This window comes from Notolabrus celidotus, chromosome 5 (assembly GCF_009762535.1).
Source record: "Notolabrus celidotus isolate fNotCel1 chromosome 5, fNotCel1.pri, whole genome shotgun sequence".
NCBI lineage: Eukaryota > Metazoa > Chordata > Actinopteri > Labriformes > Labridae > Notolabrus > Notolabrus celidotus.
In genome coordinates this window covers 28,390,738-28,410,024 of record NC_048276.1, presented here as the reverse complement: position 1 = coordinate 28,410,024, position 19,287 = coordinate 28,390,738, and the positions used below count along the sequence as shown (strand labels likewise).

Sequence of the window (19,287 nt, the reverse complement as noted above, 5' to 3'; positions counted from 1 at the left end):
GTAATCTGAGGAGGATTTCTTTCTCTCTATAAACAGATATCTGCATGAAGGGCAGCTAGCAATCTGTTCTAGATCAAACATTTACACTGAGACACAAATCTGATTGATGCTGTGTTACTAAAGACAAGCAACGTTTAGATTTCCTGACTTCCTGGAATGCATTAGAAATCATGGATCCCACCTCCATTCAAAAAACATGGTAAAAGTAGTGTTCTTCTCCCCCTGAGGACAGACCTGACAAAACTTGACTTTTGGCTTTCGACTAATCTGTATCATGATGTTGTTATTTCAGCAAACTTAAGACCCGTTAAATACAAGAAAATCACAAGAATATCAGTTTCTGTTTCATGTTCATACCTCTGAAGGAAACAGAGTGAAGCCTCTGTGGGACTTACTGTTTACAGTGAAACTGAGACTGATCACAAACAGATTAACGAGCACTTCTCTGGGGGATGTAATGAACAAAGAAACAATGGTGTTTATTTTGTATTTATGGTCGCTTCTCAAGTTTTTTACAAGTCTCTCTCTCTCTCTCTCTCTCTCTCTCTCTTTTTCTCTCTCTCTCTCTCTCTTTTTCTTTCTCTCTCTCTCTCTCTCTCTCTCTCTTTGTCTCTAGCTCGCCCAGGCTGTGACAGTAGAAGGTCAAAGTTCAAGTCCACTCCTCGTCTGTCGCAGCCCCACAGGTTCAAAGCAGCGTCCTGCTGCAGACACACACTTCTGCTGATAGAATGATAGAAACAGTGTGTGTGTGCTTGTGTGTGTGTGTGTGTGTGTGTGTGTGTGTGTGTGTGTGTGTGTGTGTGTGTCGGAGAGAATCACTATGTTTGTTTGTTTCTGTTTCAGAACTCAAAAATAAAAACTCTCCCAGATCCAACCTCAAGTTTCGCTTCGATAAGTTGAGTCACTCAGCTGCAGTAAGTCTGATTATGTCCATTTCAACATTTGAAAGTATCATGTCAGCAACAAAGATCTCACAGCTCATATTTCTCCTCCTCTCTGTCTGCAGCCGGGTCAGTAAACTGTGAGGCGGGAGAGGAGGTGAGGAAAACGTCTGTGTTTGATGTTGTATGTTTAAAGAACGTCACCACAAGCTCAGCACGACTCCTGTTCTTTAACTTCTCTGAAAAGAGTCACAAGAAGAGTAACTAAAAACAGACCTGACTGCTCTTTGAAAGCACGAAAGTGGATGTGTAAACACATGGTAAAGGGTACCTTAAAACAGACAACTGTATGAAAAAATGGACATAGTATCCATGACGTCACTCATCTGTTCCTGAGCGCTGTTTTGAAGCCAATCGTCGTGGGTGCCATTCTAGTAATGCTGAACAAAACCTTCCTTCAGTTGAGCTAGTGTGAGGTAATGAGGCGGGCCTTTAGCCTTTTCGCTAACAGGTAAAGGGTGCCCACCTGTCAATCTAGTAAGTCATGTCCTTATTTGGGAAAAACTAGTAAGTTTCATATCTTCTAAAATACAGAGTTATAAAAAAATTCACCCCCTGTACAGTGTGTGCAGATAGAGAAATGAGCTATTCAGACCCAAACCGTTTTTGAACCAGACTGTAAACATGTTTATTATTGCTGAAAAGATCCTCTCTTTTGAATGGGTGTGGTTCGGATGCATGACACGGTGTTTCTGCAGCCAGCCTCAAGCGGACGCTCCATGTACTGCAGTTTTTAGCTCTTCCGCATGGGCTTCATATTTTGAGACCTGAGGTAGCTGCTTGGTGGTAACACTTACTTTCTGAGCATGTGTCAGAGAGAAAGTAAATAGATAAACAATGATAAAGGTTGACTAAAAACTGACTTTACAAGACGTACAACAGGCCTCAAAAAGTCCCGTAACACAGAGGGTGAAAGGGTACCCTTTGTATGGTTTGTACAGATACAACCATAACCTCGGCTGTGCAGTCTTTTTCTCTGCTGAAGTAGTCTTCTGGTTTCGTGTTTCTGACTTTGTTGTTTATTTGCAGCCTGTTTTCTGTCAGTGCAGCTCTTCAGGTTTTTTACACAGAAACTAGTGCAACAGAAAACTCTGAACTGTTGTTGTTTGGTCGTTCCTTTACACTAGAACGAAGACTGAAAATGGAAACCTTTGAAACCTGGTTTCAGAAAACGCTGCCGCATCTGTCGCCGTGTGAACTGGCAACGAGTAGACCCTGTGCAAACCGTTGTGTGCGAGTAGAGGGACGATGACAACAACGGTGTACTCCTTGGCTGTGTCTGTGCTGTGTTCTCCATTGTCTGCTTGTTTTATCGTGCTTATTGCTCTGTTGAAGAACGACTTTATGCTCAGGTGTGAGCTGTTCCTCTGTGCTGTTTCATTACTAAGTTATGCTCACTCCAGAGTGTTCAGCCGTTTCTCCATTTGCAGCATGTTTCTCTTAACAGGGATCACTTCTGTTGTTGCAGATCAACCAAGATAGCTAGCCATCTTGTTTAAGGGTACCTTAAAACTGCTGACAAAGTGAAAAACTTTAAATTAACTTAGAATGCTCTGAAAGGCGGACAACAGAGGAAAAGGTAACTTAAAACAGACTTAGCTGTACTTTACAAGACAGTAGTACAACTGTACAACTGTGACGCAGTGCTTGTTGTTGTTTGTCATTGTTGGTGTCTTAGTCTTGAACCGTTCAGAATCCATTTTTAATTTACCTTCCTCTCCCATTTAATCTTGTAGAGTTAAAGAGGAAGAGGTCCGGACAGACATCACACAGATGAGGAGGACGTTAACGTGAAGACACCGATGGACAATCGTACACACATAGTTAAACACACAGACACGTTTAGAGGGATAACAAGGGACACACTTCAACGATCCTTCAGCGACTCATTAAGTGTCTCTCCTTCGTCTTTACACTGTCACATCTTTAATCATCCCTTGATGAAAATATCAGAAAATATCTCTATGATGTCATAATGATGTCATCGAGGTTATCTCAGTTACTAAGAGCAGAGAGTTGTTCAGGTGAACTGTTTTACCTGTGAAGCACTGATAGGGTCAAACACTGTGTTCAGGCTGTGTGTCTGCTTTAAAAATTATGTTTTACTGTGTGAATCAGGGAGCAGAGCTAACAAGCTAACAGGCTAACAGCTGGTTTCACGTCCTCCAGGAATGTATTATTTATCCACAGGAGAAAAAGGATTGCTGATATTTAACTTTATGTCTACAGAGTTTTAGTTTGCAGTACTTGTTTCGCCAGGTCAGCAGATACAGAGTTAGCTTCAGGCTACATTGCATCTCTGGAGAATATTCGCTTGGATTAATTGAACTGTCTTTCAACTAAGTCAGAGCTTAAATTATTTTGCAAAAACAAAGTTGATAACAGCCCTGTGATAGGTTGGCGACCTGTCCAGGGTGCACCCTGCCTTCCGCCCGAAGCCAGCTGGGATAGGCTCCAGCCCCCCGTGACCCCTAACGGGATAAGCGGTCAAGATAATGGATGGATGGATGGATGGAAAGTTGATAACAAAGCTCAAATATGTTTTCAAGTTTTGAAAATCCAACAGTGACCGCTGTGTAAACTCAGAGCAGTGGTATCAGTGAAGTATGCAACCAAATGGTGAAATCTGTCGTAATCTTCTTTTCTGTACTTTACACACGGAAGGGTACCTTAAAACAGACTTTTCTGAGTATATGAGAAAGGAAACAGATAATCGAGGACATCTTTGAACTGCCAAAACTCAATGTGTAATATCCCTGAACAGATTTAAAACCTCCACACAAATGTGTAAAGGCTGGTTTATACTTCTGCGTTGATCCTACGCAGAAGTATAAAGAGTTTAAAAAGTATAAAAAAGTAAATATAGAGTGGTTGACGCGGACGTGACGTACTTCGCCAATGTGTCCATGTCAAGCAGCGTTAATTGAGGGCCGTGTGGTCTCTCCGATAGTTGTGTCGCCTGTTTCCTATCCGACTACGTTTTCTGCTTGCTTTTTAGCAGCAATTACAGTATTATGCGAATTTACAGCTGATACATGTTGCTGTTTATCATACAGACATGATTACAAGGAATAATAGAAAGGAGACGTCGGAGGAGATTAAATACTAGCCAATGTGGGGGGATACCAAAAGTGCTGTAAATACATGAAATAAAATGCCACAGAGCGGACCAATCACAGGGCTTGCGGTCCCGGCCACTTCGACGCGTATTTACATTTTGGAGGAGGTGCGCGTCGGCTACGTGTATAGTCCTCTGCGTAGGTACGGGAGCTACGTGGACCTACGTGTGTAGGCTAAGCTGTCGATTCAACACAGGCGTATAAACCAGGCTTAAGTGTACCTTAAAACAGACCTCACCACGTACAAGACGAACAGCTTCTGGAAACAGTCCTTCTGACAAACACTGAAAGCTCCTTGAAACAGACAAAAACGTTACAAGACAAGAGGGAGAAGACAAAAGGGTCACAGTACCATACAAAGATTATATAAGGTACATTAAAACACACCTCATTATGTGAAAGAAGGACTACAAATTGAAGAGGGTACCAATCATCTGTTTTAAAGGACAAGAAGACATTATAGGGTACATAAAATCAAACAATACAGGATTCGTTGAGACCTGAACATTTTTGAACAGTGGAGAACAGAAACCAGAGTTTTCAATACGGTCAATTTAAGGGTACCTTAACACAGACCTCACTATGTGTTGGCTGGGAAGGTGGCAAACCTTTACATAAAAAGTACACATTTCCTTAAACAGATCATAAACAGTGAAAGAGGGCAAGAAAACAGACATTAAAGGGTACCTTGAAACACCCAAAAACAATGTACTGAAAAATAGTAGTTTCTTATAAAGGAAGAAAACTGATGTAAAACTTTGATACAGATACTTATGGTTATATGAAACAGACCTGACCATGTTTTAAATACATTAAACAGACACTAAAGGGTACATTTACCAACCAATCAAAGGGTATCCCAAAACAGACTCCACTGTGTGTCCAGGAGAGGAACAAACCTTATACTACGTTTTGAAGGGTACCTTAGTCAGCAACGATAAATGTAGGAAAATTAACAAAGAGACGATAGAGGGTTCCCTGATACAGCTGAAAGGTGTACCTAAAAACAGACCAATCACATTTTATTAAGCAACAAAAAAGGGGCTATAACCTTGATACTGATGCCCATGGGTACCTCGAAACAGACCTCAACATGTGTTTGAAATGATAACATCAACAGAGGGTTATCCTGAAACACTAATGGTTCAGGGTACCTTCAAACAGACACTCATCAGATTGTACCTTGTAGGGGCCAATGTTTGAGTTAAACTTTTACGACACTGTGCGAACATTTTAGGTTTGGCTACAAAAATATGGACATGGAGATTTAATGAAATCTTAATTATAAGATATTTTTCAATTGGGAAACATCATTCACTTTCATTCTTCTAGTCTGGGACAAGTTTAAGTGAGTCTAATGAATCATCTATCATCAGGATTATAACTTTATTGCTCTAAAGGCAGTGATGAATAACTGCAGGTCACTTTATTCTGACGGGTGTAACGTTTTACTTTCTTTACATTTCATGAGATTTAAAAGCGATTTAAACAGTGTTAAATTAAAATATATAAGGAAACATGATGCAATAATTCTTATTACATCACTGTAGTTCTTCCAGGTCTCCTGCTGTAGACACTTACCCTTCCTCCATGCTGTAAATGTTTTTCTTTGTATCTCTGTCTAAACGTTTACACACATCAGTCACCATTAGAAACTGATCAATCAATACAATCAAACTGCTGACCGACACTCGTTCAGCCAGCTGTGTGTCGAACCTGTTGCAATGTTTGAATCACAGAATCTGAACAGGTTTGACTCCAGCTGTGCTGAAAGTGACCGACTGTTAACCTGCAAAAACCAGAAGCTTCACTGCCGTTTGATGCAAAAACCGACAGGAAACAGATGTTTACTTTGCACTAAGATGACACAAAGCTCTGTGGATGTTAATATGTACAGTCATCTCTAATGTCATTGTCTTGATTGCACTGAAAGCACAAATCTGTTCCTCCTCGTCTCTGTCTGATTCCAGGTGTAAATCTGTTTGTTTGTTCTGATTTGTGTAAAATAAGAGTCATTTTATTTTGAAAGAGGACGAGGGAGGATGTAGCATAATCACAAAGATGTCGTTGTGTCTGTATTTAATATTCTGCATCTTAAACTGATGTTTCTGTGATTCTGACATGTAAATCTGATGTAATAAAGTTTCAGAACCAAACATTTGTGTCTTAGTTATGTGCAGGTGTGTTGTTTGGGAAAATGAGACAACATCCAGGGGGCGCTTTATGCAAGGGGAGAGAAGAGAAGGACTATTATTCACAAACAGGAGCCCCTCATGTTCTCTCATGATAACAGGATGATTTCCAGGTGATCAAACAATCAATAAAAGGCTGGCTAATCCGGAGAATTTAGACTATTTTTATATTTTTACTTCCAAATACGAGTTATGATCATCTGATGTAAATTCAACACCTTAATAAACAACTGAAATGAAGGAGAAATCCGAGTTAAAGCTGGGGTTGTTGGTCAGATTTAGATAAGCCTTTTTGTTATACTGGTTAAAATGAACTTTATGTCCCGATGGCAAACAATACATAATGTGTTCTTAAAAAAGAGTGAAAAAAAGCCGCTATCTACAGCCAGAGTAAACCTGGGAAAACACCAACCAATCCCTGACATCAGGAGACAAATTATGAAACCAATCAAATCCAGTCCTGCCGTTCTGCCCGCCTCCTGCACATACATTTCATGTTTGATTGTGTTTTTAACTTTCACTATGATAATGTTTTGTTTTTTTCTTACGCTGAGTGAGACATGAGTTGACGTAGTGCAAAACACAAACGATTTGCTGAGGAGCGGTTCTGAATCAGTCACGATCATGTGGTTGCGAATCAGCGGCGCTCGTGCATGTGAGCGGGGACGTCGTTTTGGAGGAGCTCCGAGGCGAGGGGAGGGAGGGGTGAGACGGAGTCCTGAGGAAATGCAACATTCAAATTCATGCTACTTTTTTGTGACTACCAACCCCAGCTTGAATACGGATACAACCAATACAGCTAAGTCTAGGCTTACACCCCAGTCACTGGGTGGTGCAGGTGCTACCTCCAACTGTTAAGCACCATAAAACACCAATGAAGATGAACGGGAGGACGAACATTGTCTAAAATACAAAATCTTGAGCAAGACTGCTCTAGGCATCTTAATGTTTCTAAAAGAAACAAGTTTACATCTTGTGATATAATTTATTTAGTTTAATTTACTTTTTATTATTATTATCATTATTATTATTATTATTATTATTATTATTAGTTATTCATTTGTTACTACTATATATATATATATATATATATGTATATATAACAAATTTGTTAAATTTTCTTGTATTATTTAGTTATTTGTTCTCATGTTTTCCATAGACTGTATAAAATGATGTTTTCATTGTGTGGAATGTAACCGGAAGTACAAAACCCGATGTTGCACTCCGGTACAGTAGATGGCGGTATGCGCCATTATAATTTGTTTTGCCACCCGCCAATAAAAACCCAAGAAGAAGAATAGGAGGTCACGGGGAAGCTCTTCCGGGTCAGGAGAACACCCGCAGCAGCAGCCGTTGTTAGTAGCTCGAGCCATGGCGGCCGTGCGCAGCTTACAGGTGTCGGTTAAATCAGACAGCGGCTCCGACCACTCCGACTCGGACTCGGACTCTGAGTCGGACCGAGATGCCCGCGAGGCCGAGCCGATGGAGGTGGAGGAAGGAGAGCTGGATGCGGAGGACGTCTCCGTTAACCGGTCCCTGAAGGAGCTGCTGCCGGTAAGTGTCCGCGTGAGGCCTTTTCAGACCGGGGACTGGATTCCCCTGCGCCCGGGGGACCCACGGGCAGAGTCGGCGTGAGGTCGATGAGACCCCCGGTCGTGTGTGGGGGGCTGGTTGTTGGCAACACGGCTTTATGAGGCTGATAATCGTTAACCGTTTTAATCGAGCAGTCGTCTGAATGTTGGCCAGCTTTCTTTATGAACCTGTGTCAGTCACTTGTTGCTGCAGGTTCCTGAGATCACAACTCCATTTAAACACCGAACATCCGGGTAATAAGGGGAAATATCGCATGTAAGGGGACCCCTATCAGATCAGACCCTGGTGACCGTTCAAAGGGCGCCTTGAAACAGCTGTCAAGTTTACATCTAGATTAAAGTAAAACATGCAATAACAAGCACCCTGAAACAGACTTGATGATGTGATGGTAGAAAGAACAAAACGACAAAGGGCACCTTGAAACAGACATGATCCATTACTTCAACAAAAACCTCTAATGTTTAATTACAGTGGGCTACAGGTGGCTTGGGGTATCTTGAAACAGACATATTTAGAAGATGGATCAAACCTGTAAATACATTCTAAGGGATACTGAGTCAAAACTTCACATGTGTTGGAAGATAATAATGATAACAATAACAGTAAATAAAGGGTTCCTTGATACAGCTGAAAGTGAGACTTAAATACAAACAAGGGATGCACAGTATCATCCGCATGAGAGGATGAAAGTTTCTGTTTACTCTGTGTTCCAAATTATTATGCAAGTTAAAGCAAAAAAGCATATCACTTGTGAAAATCAAAAACAAGGCACCATTTTAAACATTCTATTGATTGAAAATAATAATATTTACTACAACTGTATTCAAACTTCAACAAAAACAACAGTTTTCTTTACATTTGTATACAAAATAAAACTGTTAATGTCTTTAAAACATTTCAAATCTAAAGTGTTTTTCAAATGTCAAATATAACCTCCTTTTCTCTCAGTGAGGGTCAGAGGTCTCTGGTAAATAGATTTAGTTTGGTTTCTGATTACTTCTCTGCTGACTCTGTGTGCTGCACCTTGTATGGCTTTCCAAAGATGCTCTTTGAGATGTATTTGTTGCCATCACTGTATTTGTTGCCATCACTGTAAATTATCTCCTTTTTTTGATCTCAGTCGGGTTGAGATCAGGTGAGCAGGCAGGCCAGTTCATGAGGTGATAGTCTTTAAAGCCCTGAGATGCCATCCTGTCCTGGGAATAACGTGCGGCAGTGATACGGTGCATTGTCATGCTTGAACACTAGCATCTTAATCACTTGAGGTGATTGACTTTTCCTCCATGGAAGGAAACTTTTACACCATCCTGAACCCAGAAAGGACCAACAAGTTCATTATCAACGATGACGGCCCAGAACAGAACACCACCACCACCACTTTGTAGACATCGCAGTCGAGTTGGAGCTTCATGGCCACTTGAAATCCAACCAGATGCTCACCATCTGATCCATCTAGGGTTGCACAGCACTCATCAGTGAATATAACTTTGGAGAAGTCGGCCTTCATGTATAGTTTAGCCTATTCCAGTGTTTTTTCCCAATGTATTTTCTTCAGTAGTGGTCTTTTCTTTGCCTTTTGGACCTTTGCCACCCGTCTTAGCATCCTACATCAAGTAGATCAGGGTCCATCATCGAGCCCCACAGCTTCAAAAATGACCTGACTGGTAGCTAACGATGTTTGAGCAAACTCTCATTTGATTCTTGACAGTTCTCGGCTTGATTATGTCCAACAAGCTTTTTCTACTCTGGGTTTTCTCCCATGCTGACTTTTTTGAATGTATCTTTTTATGGTCAAGCTGTAATTTCTTGGCCTTCTCATTAGTAGATTCCCCCTTACCCAGACTCTTGACAATTTGACTCTTCTCCTTTTTGGTCAGGTCGCTTTTCTTGCCCATGGTCAAAGTATAATAGGACTTGCATAATAAAATGGCAGACCTATATACACGTGGCCTATGATAAAGAATATTAGAAAGCTTTGTAGATTCAAACAAAAAGGGTTTTATTAAAGCACAAGGCCTTAAATACATCATAATACTGCATAATAATTTGGACCTCCGGTCTCAAACGATGAAGCCCATGTGGAAGTGTTATAAACTGCAATACATTGAGAATCCGCTTGTGGCTGGCTGCAGAAACACCGGAAACCACATACAAATGGGGGGAAAAGACGATCTTTGCAGCATTAATAAACATGTTTACAGCCTGGTTAAAAACACGGTTTGGCCCTACGAAGCTAATCTCTCTAATGGCACACACTGTACGGGGGGTGAATTTTTTTCTAACATGACGGTTCAGAAGATATTAAGACTACCAGTTTTGCCCAAATAAGGACATGACTGACGTGACTCCCCGTCGGGAACACATAGCTATTGGCTAGGGGGCTCACACTACGTCACACTCTGCCTGGTTGAGTTCCGCATTTCCAATATGGCTGCTGCCATCGATTTGCTTTTAAGCAGCTCTCAGGGACGTCACAGATACTACGTCCATATTTTATACTGTCTATGTTTGGAACACAGTGTATATACGCCTGATGAGGTGACTCATTAATTATGAGAATGCAACAAGCTTCAACATGTCAACTGGAAGCATTTCAGAGTGTTGGAAACAAGCAGCATTACTGAGTGTCTGTTGAAAAATAACAAATTCATTGTTTACAGTTCATTCAAATGTTTATTTCTTAAACAAACAGATCGTCACTATGAGAGTACAGGTTGATTAACTGATGTTTATGTTTCAGTATCAGCTCGAATAAGTTTAAAATTACAGAGGGTTCCTTAAAACAGTCAACGTATCTGTTAGTTGTGAGATTAAGCTCATCCCTGAATGTTTTTATAGTTTTCAATTGTTTGATCTTTTATTTTGAAATCCAGAGTGAGCGATGAGTGGCGTTCTGACAGACAAGGTTTTATTTTGCGTTGCAGGATACAAGCCGGAGGTACGAGAACAAGGCTGGAGCATTCATCACGGGGATCGATGTCAACTCCAAGGTAGGACGCTCTGCTGACAGTCCTGCTCATAATGACTTGGTGCATGGTGTGTACAACGCGTGTGTGTGTGTGTGTGTGTGTGTGTGTGTGTGTGTGTGTGTGTGTGTGTGTGTGTGTGTGTGTGTGTGTGTGTGTGTGTGTGTGTGTGTGTGTGTGTGTGTGTGTGTGTGTGTGTGTGTGTGTGCGCGTGTGTGTGTGTGTTTAGGAGGCGATCGAGAGGAAGGAGAAGCGAGCCAGACGTTTCCACTTCTGCGCCGAGGAGAGCGTCGCTCAGAGGAACGTCTTTCTAGACAAAGACATGATGAAGAAAGGTGACCCCTCCTCTACTCACATCTATCGGACCAGAGTGTGTGAACGTGTGTGTGCTGACTGAGCGTGTGCTAAACCTGCTCTCTTCTTCTTCTATGGTGCTCAGCCATCCCAAGTCTGCGCATGGAAGCCATCTACGTGACCGGAGTGGACGAGATGAGCACACAGGACGTGTTTGGATACTTTAAGGAGTATCCTCCTGCTCACATCGAGTGGATCGATGACACCTCCTGTGAGTCTGACAGACATAAACCCACACACAAGCACACGCACACAGCGTTACACATCAGATCAGTAAGGAGCAGGTAAACTCACCCTGTCTGTTTCCAGGTAACGTGGTGTGGCTCGATGACAACACCTGTATCAGAGCGCTCTTTAACAGCAGCCGAATGCCTGACCCCGAGGCGGTTACCACAGAGACTCAAACCGATGATCAGTCTGGAAAAGAGAGCAAAGGTGTGTGGGTGTGTCTGTCGGTCTGTGTGAGTGTGTCTGTCTGTCTGTCTGTGTGGATGAAAACTGAATCAGAGCTAAAATAAAGGTGTTTTTTGAACTTGTCAGACCGTCGGGGTCAAAGGTCAGACAACGAAGATGATGATGAAGAGGAGGAGGGTGAGGTGGACGAAGACGAGGAAACGGGGAAGAAGAACAGCGAGGGGAAGGACAGCGAGGGAGAGGCGGCACAAGACAGGAAGGTGGAGCCCGAACAGGTGATCAGGTTTATTTATCAGCTCAAATGACTGATCATCACACGATCAGCTCCAATGACTAATCGATCACATGATCAGCTCCAATGACTAATCGATCACATGATCAGCTCCAATAACTGATCGATCACATGATCAGCTCCAATGACTGATCGATCACATGATCAGCTCCAATAACTGATCGATCACATGATCAGCTCCAATAACTGATCGATCACATGATCAGCTCCAATAACTGATCGATCACATGATCAGCTCCAATGACTGATGGATTACATGATCGGCTCCAATGACTGATCGATCACATTTATCGGCTCCAATAACTGATCGATCACATGATCAGCTCCAATGACTGATCGATCACATGATCAGCTCCAATGACTGATCGATCACATTTATCAGCTCCAATGACTGATCGAACACATGATCAGATCCAATGACTGATCGAACACATGATCAGATCCAATAACTGATCGATCACACGATGAACTGTTTGTGTCTCAGGTGGATGATCTGTCGGTGGCTGAGAGAGAATCTCTGCTGAGGAACGACCTGCGACCCGTAATCAGACCGTTTAAAGGAAACAAACTATTCCTGCGCATTGCTACACATGGTGATACATAAACACAAAAATACACACATACACAAATCTTGAGTTACAGATTCCTCATAAAAATATCCATCTATCTCTACATTTTAAAACTGAAACTGAGATTCACCACAAACAGATTAATGGGCGCTACTCTGGGGGATGTAATGAACACAGAAATTATGTTTATTTAGCAGACAGATCTGATGGGTTCTGAGATCACACACACGCACACACTTTTAGATAAAAAAGTTTAGGCACAAATAACACAAATATCAAAATTATCATTTTCTAACAGAGTGTTTGATAAAGTTTGATTCAAAGCTCAGACTCTCCTCTGCTCTGTGTCCAGATGATAAGAAGGAGCTGGGTGCAGCACGGCGCAGCAGATACTACATGAAATATGGAAACCCAAACTATGGAGGCATGAAGGGGATCCTCAGCAACTCCTGGTGAGACACACACACTGCTGCACAGACACAGAGATGTGGAGCAGGTAAAACTCTCATCACATGTAAGCATTGTGTTCTTCTCAAGCGGCCAACTCCGGTCTCAAACGATGAGGCCCATGCGGAAGTGATATAAACTGCAATACATCGAAAATCCGCTTGAGGCTGGCTGCAGAAACACCGGAAACCACATAGATATGAATGGGAAAAAGACGATCTTTGCAGCATTAATAAACATGTTTACAGCCTGGTTAAAAAAACGGCTTGGCCCTATGAAGCTAATCTCTCTAATGGCACACACTGTACGGGGGGTGAATTTTTTTCTAACGTGGCGGTTAAGAAGATATTAAGATTATGAGTTTTGCCCAAATAAGGACATGACTGACGTGACTCCCGGTTGGGAACACACAGCCATTGGCTAAGAGACTCACACTACGTCACACTCTGCCTGGTTGAGTTCCGCATTACCAATATGGCTGCTGCCGTCGATTTGCTTCAAAACAGCTCTCAGGAACAGATGGGTGACGTCACGGATACTACGTCCATATTTTATACAGTCTATGGTTCTTCTTCTGTGCTCAGGAAGAGGAGGTTTCACAACCGCAGGATTCAGAGAGATGTCATCAAGACCAAGAAGCCTCTGATCGGAGACAGCATGGGACACACACCGCCGTACACACACAGACACTCGGGTAACAACACACACACACACACACACACACACACACACACACACACACACACACACACACACACACACACACACACACACACACACACACACACACACACACCTGAACATCAGAGGACACACACTTTGTGTTCACATATTTCATTTCATCAAAGTTTTAGTCGTTTCATGAACTAAGTTCATTCGTCCTTCCTCTCATCAGCTGACCTCGTCAACCTGCCCGAGGAGCCAATCAAGGAGGAGGAGGAGGAAGAGGAGGAGGACGAGGACGAGCACGAGCAGGGTGAAGACAAGGACGAGGACATGGAGGAGGACGACCGGGTGGTGGAGTACAAAGAGCGGGCGGAGCGGGACAGAGGAGAGCGAGGTGGAGGTGGATCTAAGCCGCTGGAGGCGGGTCTTCGCAGCAGGGCGGCCCGCTCTCCGTCTCCGTGGTCGGAGTCGGACGAGATGGACTACGACTTGGAGCTGAAGATGATCTCCACGCCATCGCCAAAGAAGAGCAAGAAGATGACGATGTATGCCGACGAGCTGGACACACACCTGAAAAGCATCCGGTTAGAACACACGCATGAACGCACCCACACACTTACGCGTGTGCACGCGTGCTGATGTGTATAAAGATGTTACAGTCAGGGTCAGGGGGTTTACCATCCAGGATAGTTAAACTCTTCGACTGCACAGAATAAATATTCCGCTTTGTTTTCTGTCTGCAGGAACAGGATCGGGGGCTCAGGATCACAGAGCAGGCCCAAATCAGCATCACCTCCTAAGGTGACGGACGTGCGTCAGTTGCTGGAGGAGAAGAGACAAGGCCTTTCTCAGCACAGACAGCCCCCCCCTGTGGCCCCCAGTGGAAAGACAGGTGAGCTGTTTGACCCCAGTGTTAGAGATCTTATCAGTCACATGAAAACACACTCACTCTGATTGCTCTCTCTGCAGATGTCCGGCAGCGTTTGGGGAAAAGACGTTACTCTCCTGACAGACGGCGCTCCCCCTCTCCTGTCTCCCCCAGAGACACGCCCCCGTCCAGAGAGCCAATCAGAGATGTACATCGCAGACTGGGCGCTGTCAGCACAGAGAGCAGAGGCCACTTCTCCACCTCATCCAAAGACAGAAAGACAGGTACGGAGAACACACCTGTTCTTTTCCCCTCTCATGAATAACCTTAATGTGACCTTTACAGTCAGTTGATGTTTTTAGCCCTATCACTTCCTGTAGGCGGACTCTGGAGCAGACTCGGATCAGCCGACAACGACACCAGCTCCAGACATCAGGAGCAAAGGACGACCAGCCGCTCGACAGGTCTCTTCTCCTCCTCCTCCTCTTCCTCCTCCTCGGGACGTAAAAACGCCAGCGATGCCACCGCCAGCAGCAGCAGTAGGAGGGGACAGGGGGAGGGAGAGGAGGGAGAAGGGGAGGAGGTGGAGGAGGAAGACGATTCAACGCTGCAGAAGATGTGGGGCGCCATGATCAAACAGAAACAGGAGCGACAGACGCACCAGCTGAAGAAGAGCCGGCTGGACAACCTGCCGTCGCTGCAGATTGAGATCAGTCGAGACAGCAGCGAGGACTCGGACGCCTGAGAGGAGCGGCGGAGGAAGAGGAGGAGAGGGAGGGGGTTTCTGTTGAACTCATTATTTTCTTTATGTACAAGAATTTAAACAAAGACACAAGCAGTCGGAGCGGACTGCACACCTGAGGTCAGCATGGGAGTGTCTGTGGATGGATCACTGGAGGGGTTCACCAGGTACAGGCACAGGCTCAGGGGCTCACAGGCTCAGGAGGCCCTGTAATGAAATGACCTGACGTTTCCTGTTATCAGTTTAAACACAGACTGCACAGAAGAAGTGGGCGGGGCCACCAGCAGGTCACACATTATTTTAAAGAAGTCATTTTGAACCTTTGAGTTCTACGTTTTGGGTGCTGCCATGCTGAAACCAGAAGTGACCATATTTGTACAAGAGGGCGGAGCCAGAGAGGAGTGAGGGGTAAGACTGGAAACTAGAGACTGAGACCATGAACTCACAAGGAGAATGTTTACTGAGGGAATAAATCGGCTAAATAGGAGGACCGTCTTCTCACAGACTGATATACAATCAGACTGATCTGTGCTGCCCCCTGCTGGAGATTAGAATAACACAGGTTTAACACTCCTCTTCATTAACTTCACTTTTAAAACAGCTAAGTCTACTTCTCGTGTGCAGCCTGTGGGTGAAATCCGAGATGTTTTGTGAATGTGAAAACCAAACATTACCTGCGGTCACGTGTTACAAACTTAACATCCTGTGTCTGCTCAGTGTTTCGGTTTAGCTGCAGTTTTTCGGACTGAAAGCAGCTCCGGAGAGCCTCGTTCTCCTGCAACACAAACACCAGACAATCAGAGTTTGAGACATCCGGGATGTAACAACGCCTCCAGAGACGATTAAAGATCAGTAAGCAGAGGACGGTTCAAATGATGTCCCTGTGTCCTGATACCTGAGCGACCCGACAAGGAGATTAGTCCTCCTTTTAACATTTTATTTTTTATCCATAAACATCAATCAATGAACTCGTGGACGAACTCTTGTAATGTAGGTGTGATGAGCAGCGTCTCCACACCTGCTCTACAGAGAGAGAGACGTTGAGACAATGTCTCTTCAAGGGGACGCTAAGACTTCAACATCTTTTTACTGTTGGTCCTCTTTTCACTCTTTTACCTCTGATATCCAAAAGGAGTGTCTTTGTTCCCTTTCAAAATAAAGCACATTGTTATTAGAATAGAAAATAAAGTAACCTGGGCATAAGGCAGTAAAATAGTCCAAATAAAAGTGTCACAAAGTGGACGTTTTAAGAGACTTAACATGATATGGGTTGCCTACATCCTAAAAATAAGTTGTCTAAAATAGAGCTCCTTTAGAGCGTCTTATTTTGTAGCCATTTAAACGGAAATTTAAATTCTGACTTGCAGACACGTCTGAATGTCAGGAAACTGCTCGCTACCAGGTGACATCTGTCACCTGAGATCGTTCACATCCAGGTAGTAGAGCTACATTGAGGACACCACATATGACTGACATTTCAGGCCTACAGTAATAAAAATATGAATTTTTTCATACCATCGTGAGTGGTTTCAGTGGTAGCAGGGAGTTGAGTTTGTCGTTACATCCCTGGGATGAAAATCTCGCTCTGCAGGTGACTGGTGTCTCTTCTTGGAGGCCGTTTCATAATCCATCCGTCTGTCTGTCCACGTGTGAGATGTTTGTGCAGAATAAAACAGCCAAAAGAAACGTGTAAATGTTTGTAAGTTCTCACCAAACTCTCCCCTGACAGCCAATTGGATCTCTCCTCTCCCCCGCTCTCTGTGACATCATTTCCTACAGTAACAGGAAGTTCAAACTCTGTCTCGTAAATACAGTGTTGCCCATTAAAAACTCTACACGCCTCAACGGGACCTGAAACAAACTCTGTCCATAAATTTGAGGTTTTCTCGCGTTGTGTTTTTTAGACTTTCTCTGTTTCTGTTTGTGTTTCTATGAGAGCAGAGACTCACAGGGTGACCTGTGTGAGGATTCTTGTCTGCTGATAAAATCTGACATTTTTTAATCTGGGAAACTCCTGCTGTTTGTTTGAGTCACATCGTTTATGTTTTTTCATTTTTTTTAATGAAACTGTCGGGGCCATGGCGACGTCATGCTGTGTGATGTCATCAATCAGGTGACATCAATGAATTTAGATAAATATTAAAAAGTCAGTTTATGCTTCATTTTACTCTGCTGTGATTTCTGAATCTTTTCTGTATTTATAAATGGATTATAATCAATTCAATTTCATTAAAGACAATATTTTACTTTTCACTTTAATTACAGAAAAAAATACATAAAACATGGTTAGTGAATAATAAAGCCAAAAAGTCGATAGGTCCCCTCAGGAATGAATTAAAGGTGCATCTCTTAAAAAGTCAGAACACCTTTGAAAAGTTTTTGGATTGGATGTGTTTTCCTCAAGTCTCTTCGGGGTTCAGACCAGGGGGCTATACTACGAAGCTGGATTTTTGGTTATCGAGGTAACTTCAGGGTTAACTCTGGATTTTCAGTACTATGAAGGTTGTTCCTGTCTTACCTGGGTAGATCACCATGGTTACTCATGCTAAACTCCTAACCTGCTTGATTAGTGTGTTGGTTACTTTTAGGCGTGGATCACTTCAGGCAACACTGCTTTGAGTCTTGAGTTTGTAAGCAATGCTCTGTCAGGAAAAGAGTCAACATTAGTACAATCATTTCCAAATAACCATAGTACATGTGTAACTATATAAAATAAAAACAGACTGAAGAAAATGTTTTATTTGTATAACTATAGCAAATCGAATATATTTAATATGAGAAACCCAGAAAGTTACAGGTTACTGGAAACTATGGGAAATGAAGGAATGGTTGGAGAACTCGTGTCAGATACGATGGCAGTGAAACAGAATCTCAGTCTGGTGTTTGATTTCTTTTCTAAAAATATCTCAGCAGATAGTTTGGATCCTTACATGGCAGCTGTGACACTCAAAAGTGAGATAATACAAGATTCGTTTGTGTCTCATTAACATGCAGAAGTACGGAGCCCCTGAAGTCCTGAAGTTTTCTTACACGCTCACAAGATAACTTGTTATAATGATCATTTTATTTATAGAGTGCTTTCAATCAAAGTGCTTTATAGAAATTCAAAGCTTATAAACAGGAAATCTTGTCACCACAGGATAATAATTTGATCCTACAAGATAACTTGTTCCGACAAGATGATAATGTGTTCCAAACCAGATAATAACTTGTTCCAACAAGATAATAACTTGTTCCAACAAGATAATAACTTGTTCCTACAAGATAATAACTTGTTCCTACAAGATAATAACTTGTTCCTACAAGATAATAACTTGTTCCTACAAGATAATAACTCGTTCCCACAAGATAATAACTCGTTCCCACAAGATAATAACTAATTTCTGCAAGATAATAACTAATTCCTACAGGTTGATAACTTGTTCCCACAAAATAATAACTTGTTCCCACAAGATATCTAATTCCTGCAAAATAACTTATTCCAACAAGATAATAAATTGTGCCTGCAAGATAACATGTTCCCACAAAATAACAATTTGTTCCCACAAGATAACAAATTCTCGCAAGATAATAACTTGTTCCAACAAGATAAAAAGTGTGCCCACAGTCTAGATATACTTTAGCTCATAAAGAGGCATGAAAAGTACCTCTGTACTTCTAAGTCTGTTTCATAACCAGTTAAATATCCTCACAGGAGCATTAATGACATTAGTTTGTATTGATACTTTGTTGGATATTCTTCATTTGAATACATTTATGTGGGTCTTATTTATAACTTGGTCCATGTTTACAATTTTGAATTAGTTCCTAATGCCATTGTCAGTTTCTCCCAAAAAGAGCTTTCAGAAAGATGAACAGATGAATGATCTTTATTGAACCTAAACTAGGAAATGGTGGAAATGTAAAGAATATAATGCTCTCTGATGTGGCTTCAAGTTTTTGTGTGGATGGAGCTGAGAAAACAAACTATGCTGAACTCAGATTGAGCCAACCGGACCCTACTAGTATACAACACTCAAATTAAAAAATGTTATATATTGTGGAACATTGATTACAGATGACCCTATGACAGGGGTGTCAAACTCACTTCAGTTCAGGGGCCACATACAGCCCAGGTTGATCTG

General features: G+C 42.5%; 2 protein-coding genes across 3 annotated transcripts in view; both read left to right on the top strand.

The window, feature by feature from the left end:
- The window catches only part of LOC117813425 (rap1 GTPase-activating protein 2-like), a 49,704-nt gene extending 43,491 nt beyond the window's left edge, over positions 1-6,213 (top strand). Inside the window, exons 21-24 of the mRNA XM_034684622.1 lie at positions 617-683; positions 844-914; positions 1,007-1,038; positions 2,678-6,213. Coding sequence (XP_034540513.1) covers positions 617-683; positions 844-914; positions 1,007-1,018 — 150 coding nt within the window. The 3' untranslated portion in view covers positions 1,019-1,038; positions 2,678-6,213. The remainder of the gene's footprint in view (positions 1-616; positions 684-843; positions 915-1,006; positions 1,039-2,677) is intronic.
- Positions 6,214-7,550: 1,337 nt separating this feature from the next.
- On the top strand, positions 7,551-17,330 carry ncbp3 (nuclear cap binding subunit 3). Of its 2 annotated transcripts, none has more exons than XM_034682976.1 (13): positions 7,551-7,806; positions 10,770-10,835; positions 11,041-11,146; positions 11,251-11,376; positions 11,475-11,600; positions 11,706-11,854; positions 12,356-12,464; positions 12,793-12,892; positions 13,472-13,581; positions 13,783-14,137; positions 14,297-14,445; positions 14,523-14,705; positions 14,802-17,330. In XM_034682976.1, the coding sequence occupies exons 1-13, from the start codon at positions 7,624-7,626 to the stop codon at positions 15,164-15,166; spliced, it is 2,127 nt and encodes a 708-aa protein (XP_034538867.1). In that variant the 5' UTR covers positions 7,551-7,623; the 3' UTR covers positions 15,167-17,330. The 2 variants fall into 2 exon arrangements, with proteins under 2 accessions (XP_034538867.1, XP_034538866.1); XM_034682975.1 differs by having other exon boundaries at positions 14,784-17,330.
- Positions 17,331-19,287: the final 1,957 nt, after the last annotated feature.

Coding starts and splice junctions, on each gene's coding strand:
- ncbp3 (XM_034682975.1), top strand. CDS start 7,624: ATGGCGGCCGTGCGCAGCTTACAGGTGTCGGTTAAATCAGACAGCGGC. Junction 10,836..11,040: donor GGATCGATGTCAACTCCAAG/GTAGGACGCTCT, acceptor GTGTGTGTTTAG/GAGGCGATCGAGAGGAAGGA. Junction 14,446..14,522: donor GGCCCCCAGTGGAAAGACAG/GTGAGCTGTTTG, acceptor CTCTCTCTGCAG/ATGTCCGGCAGCGTTTGGGG.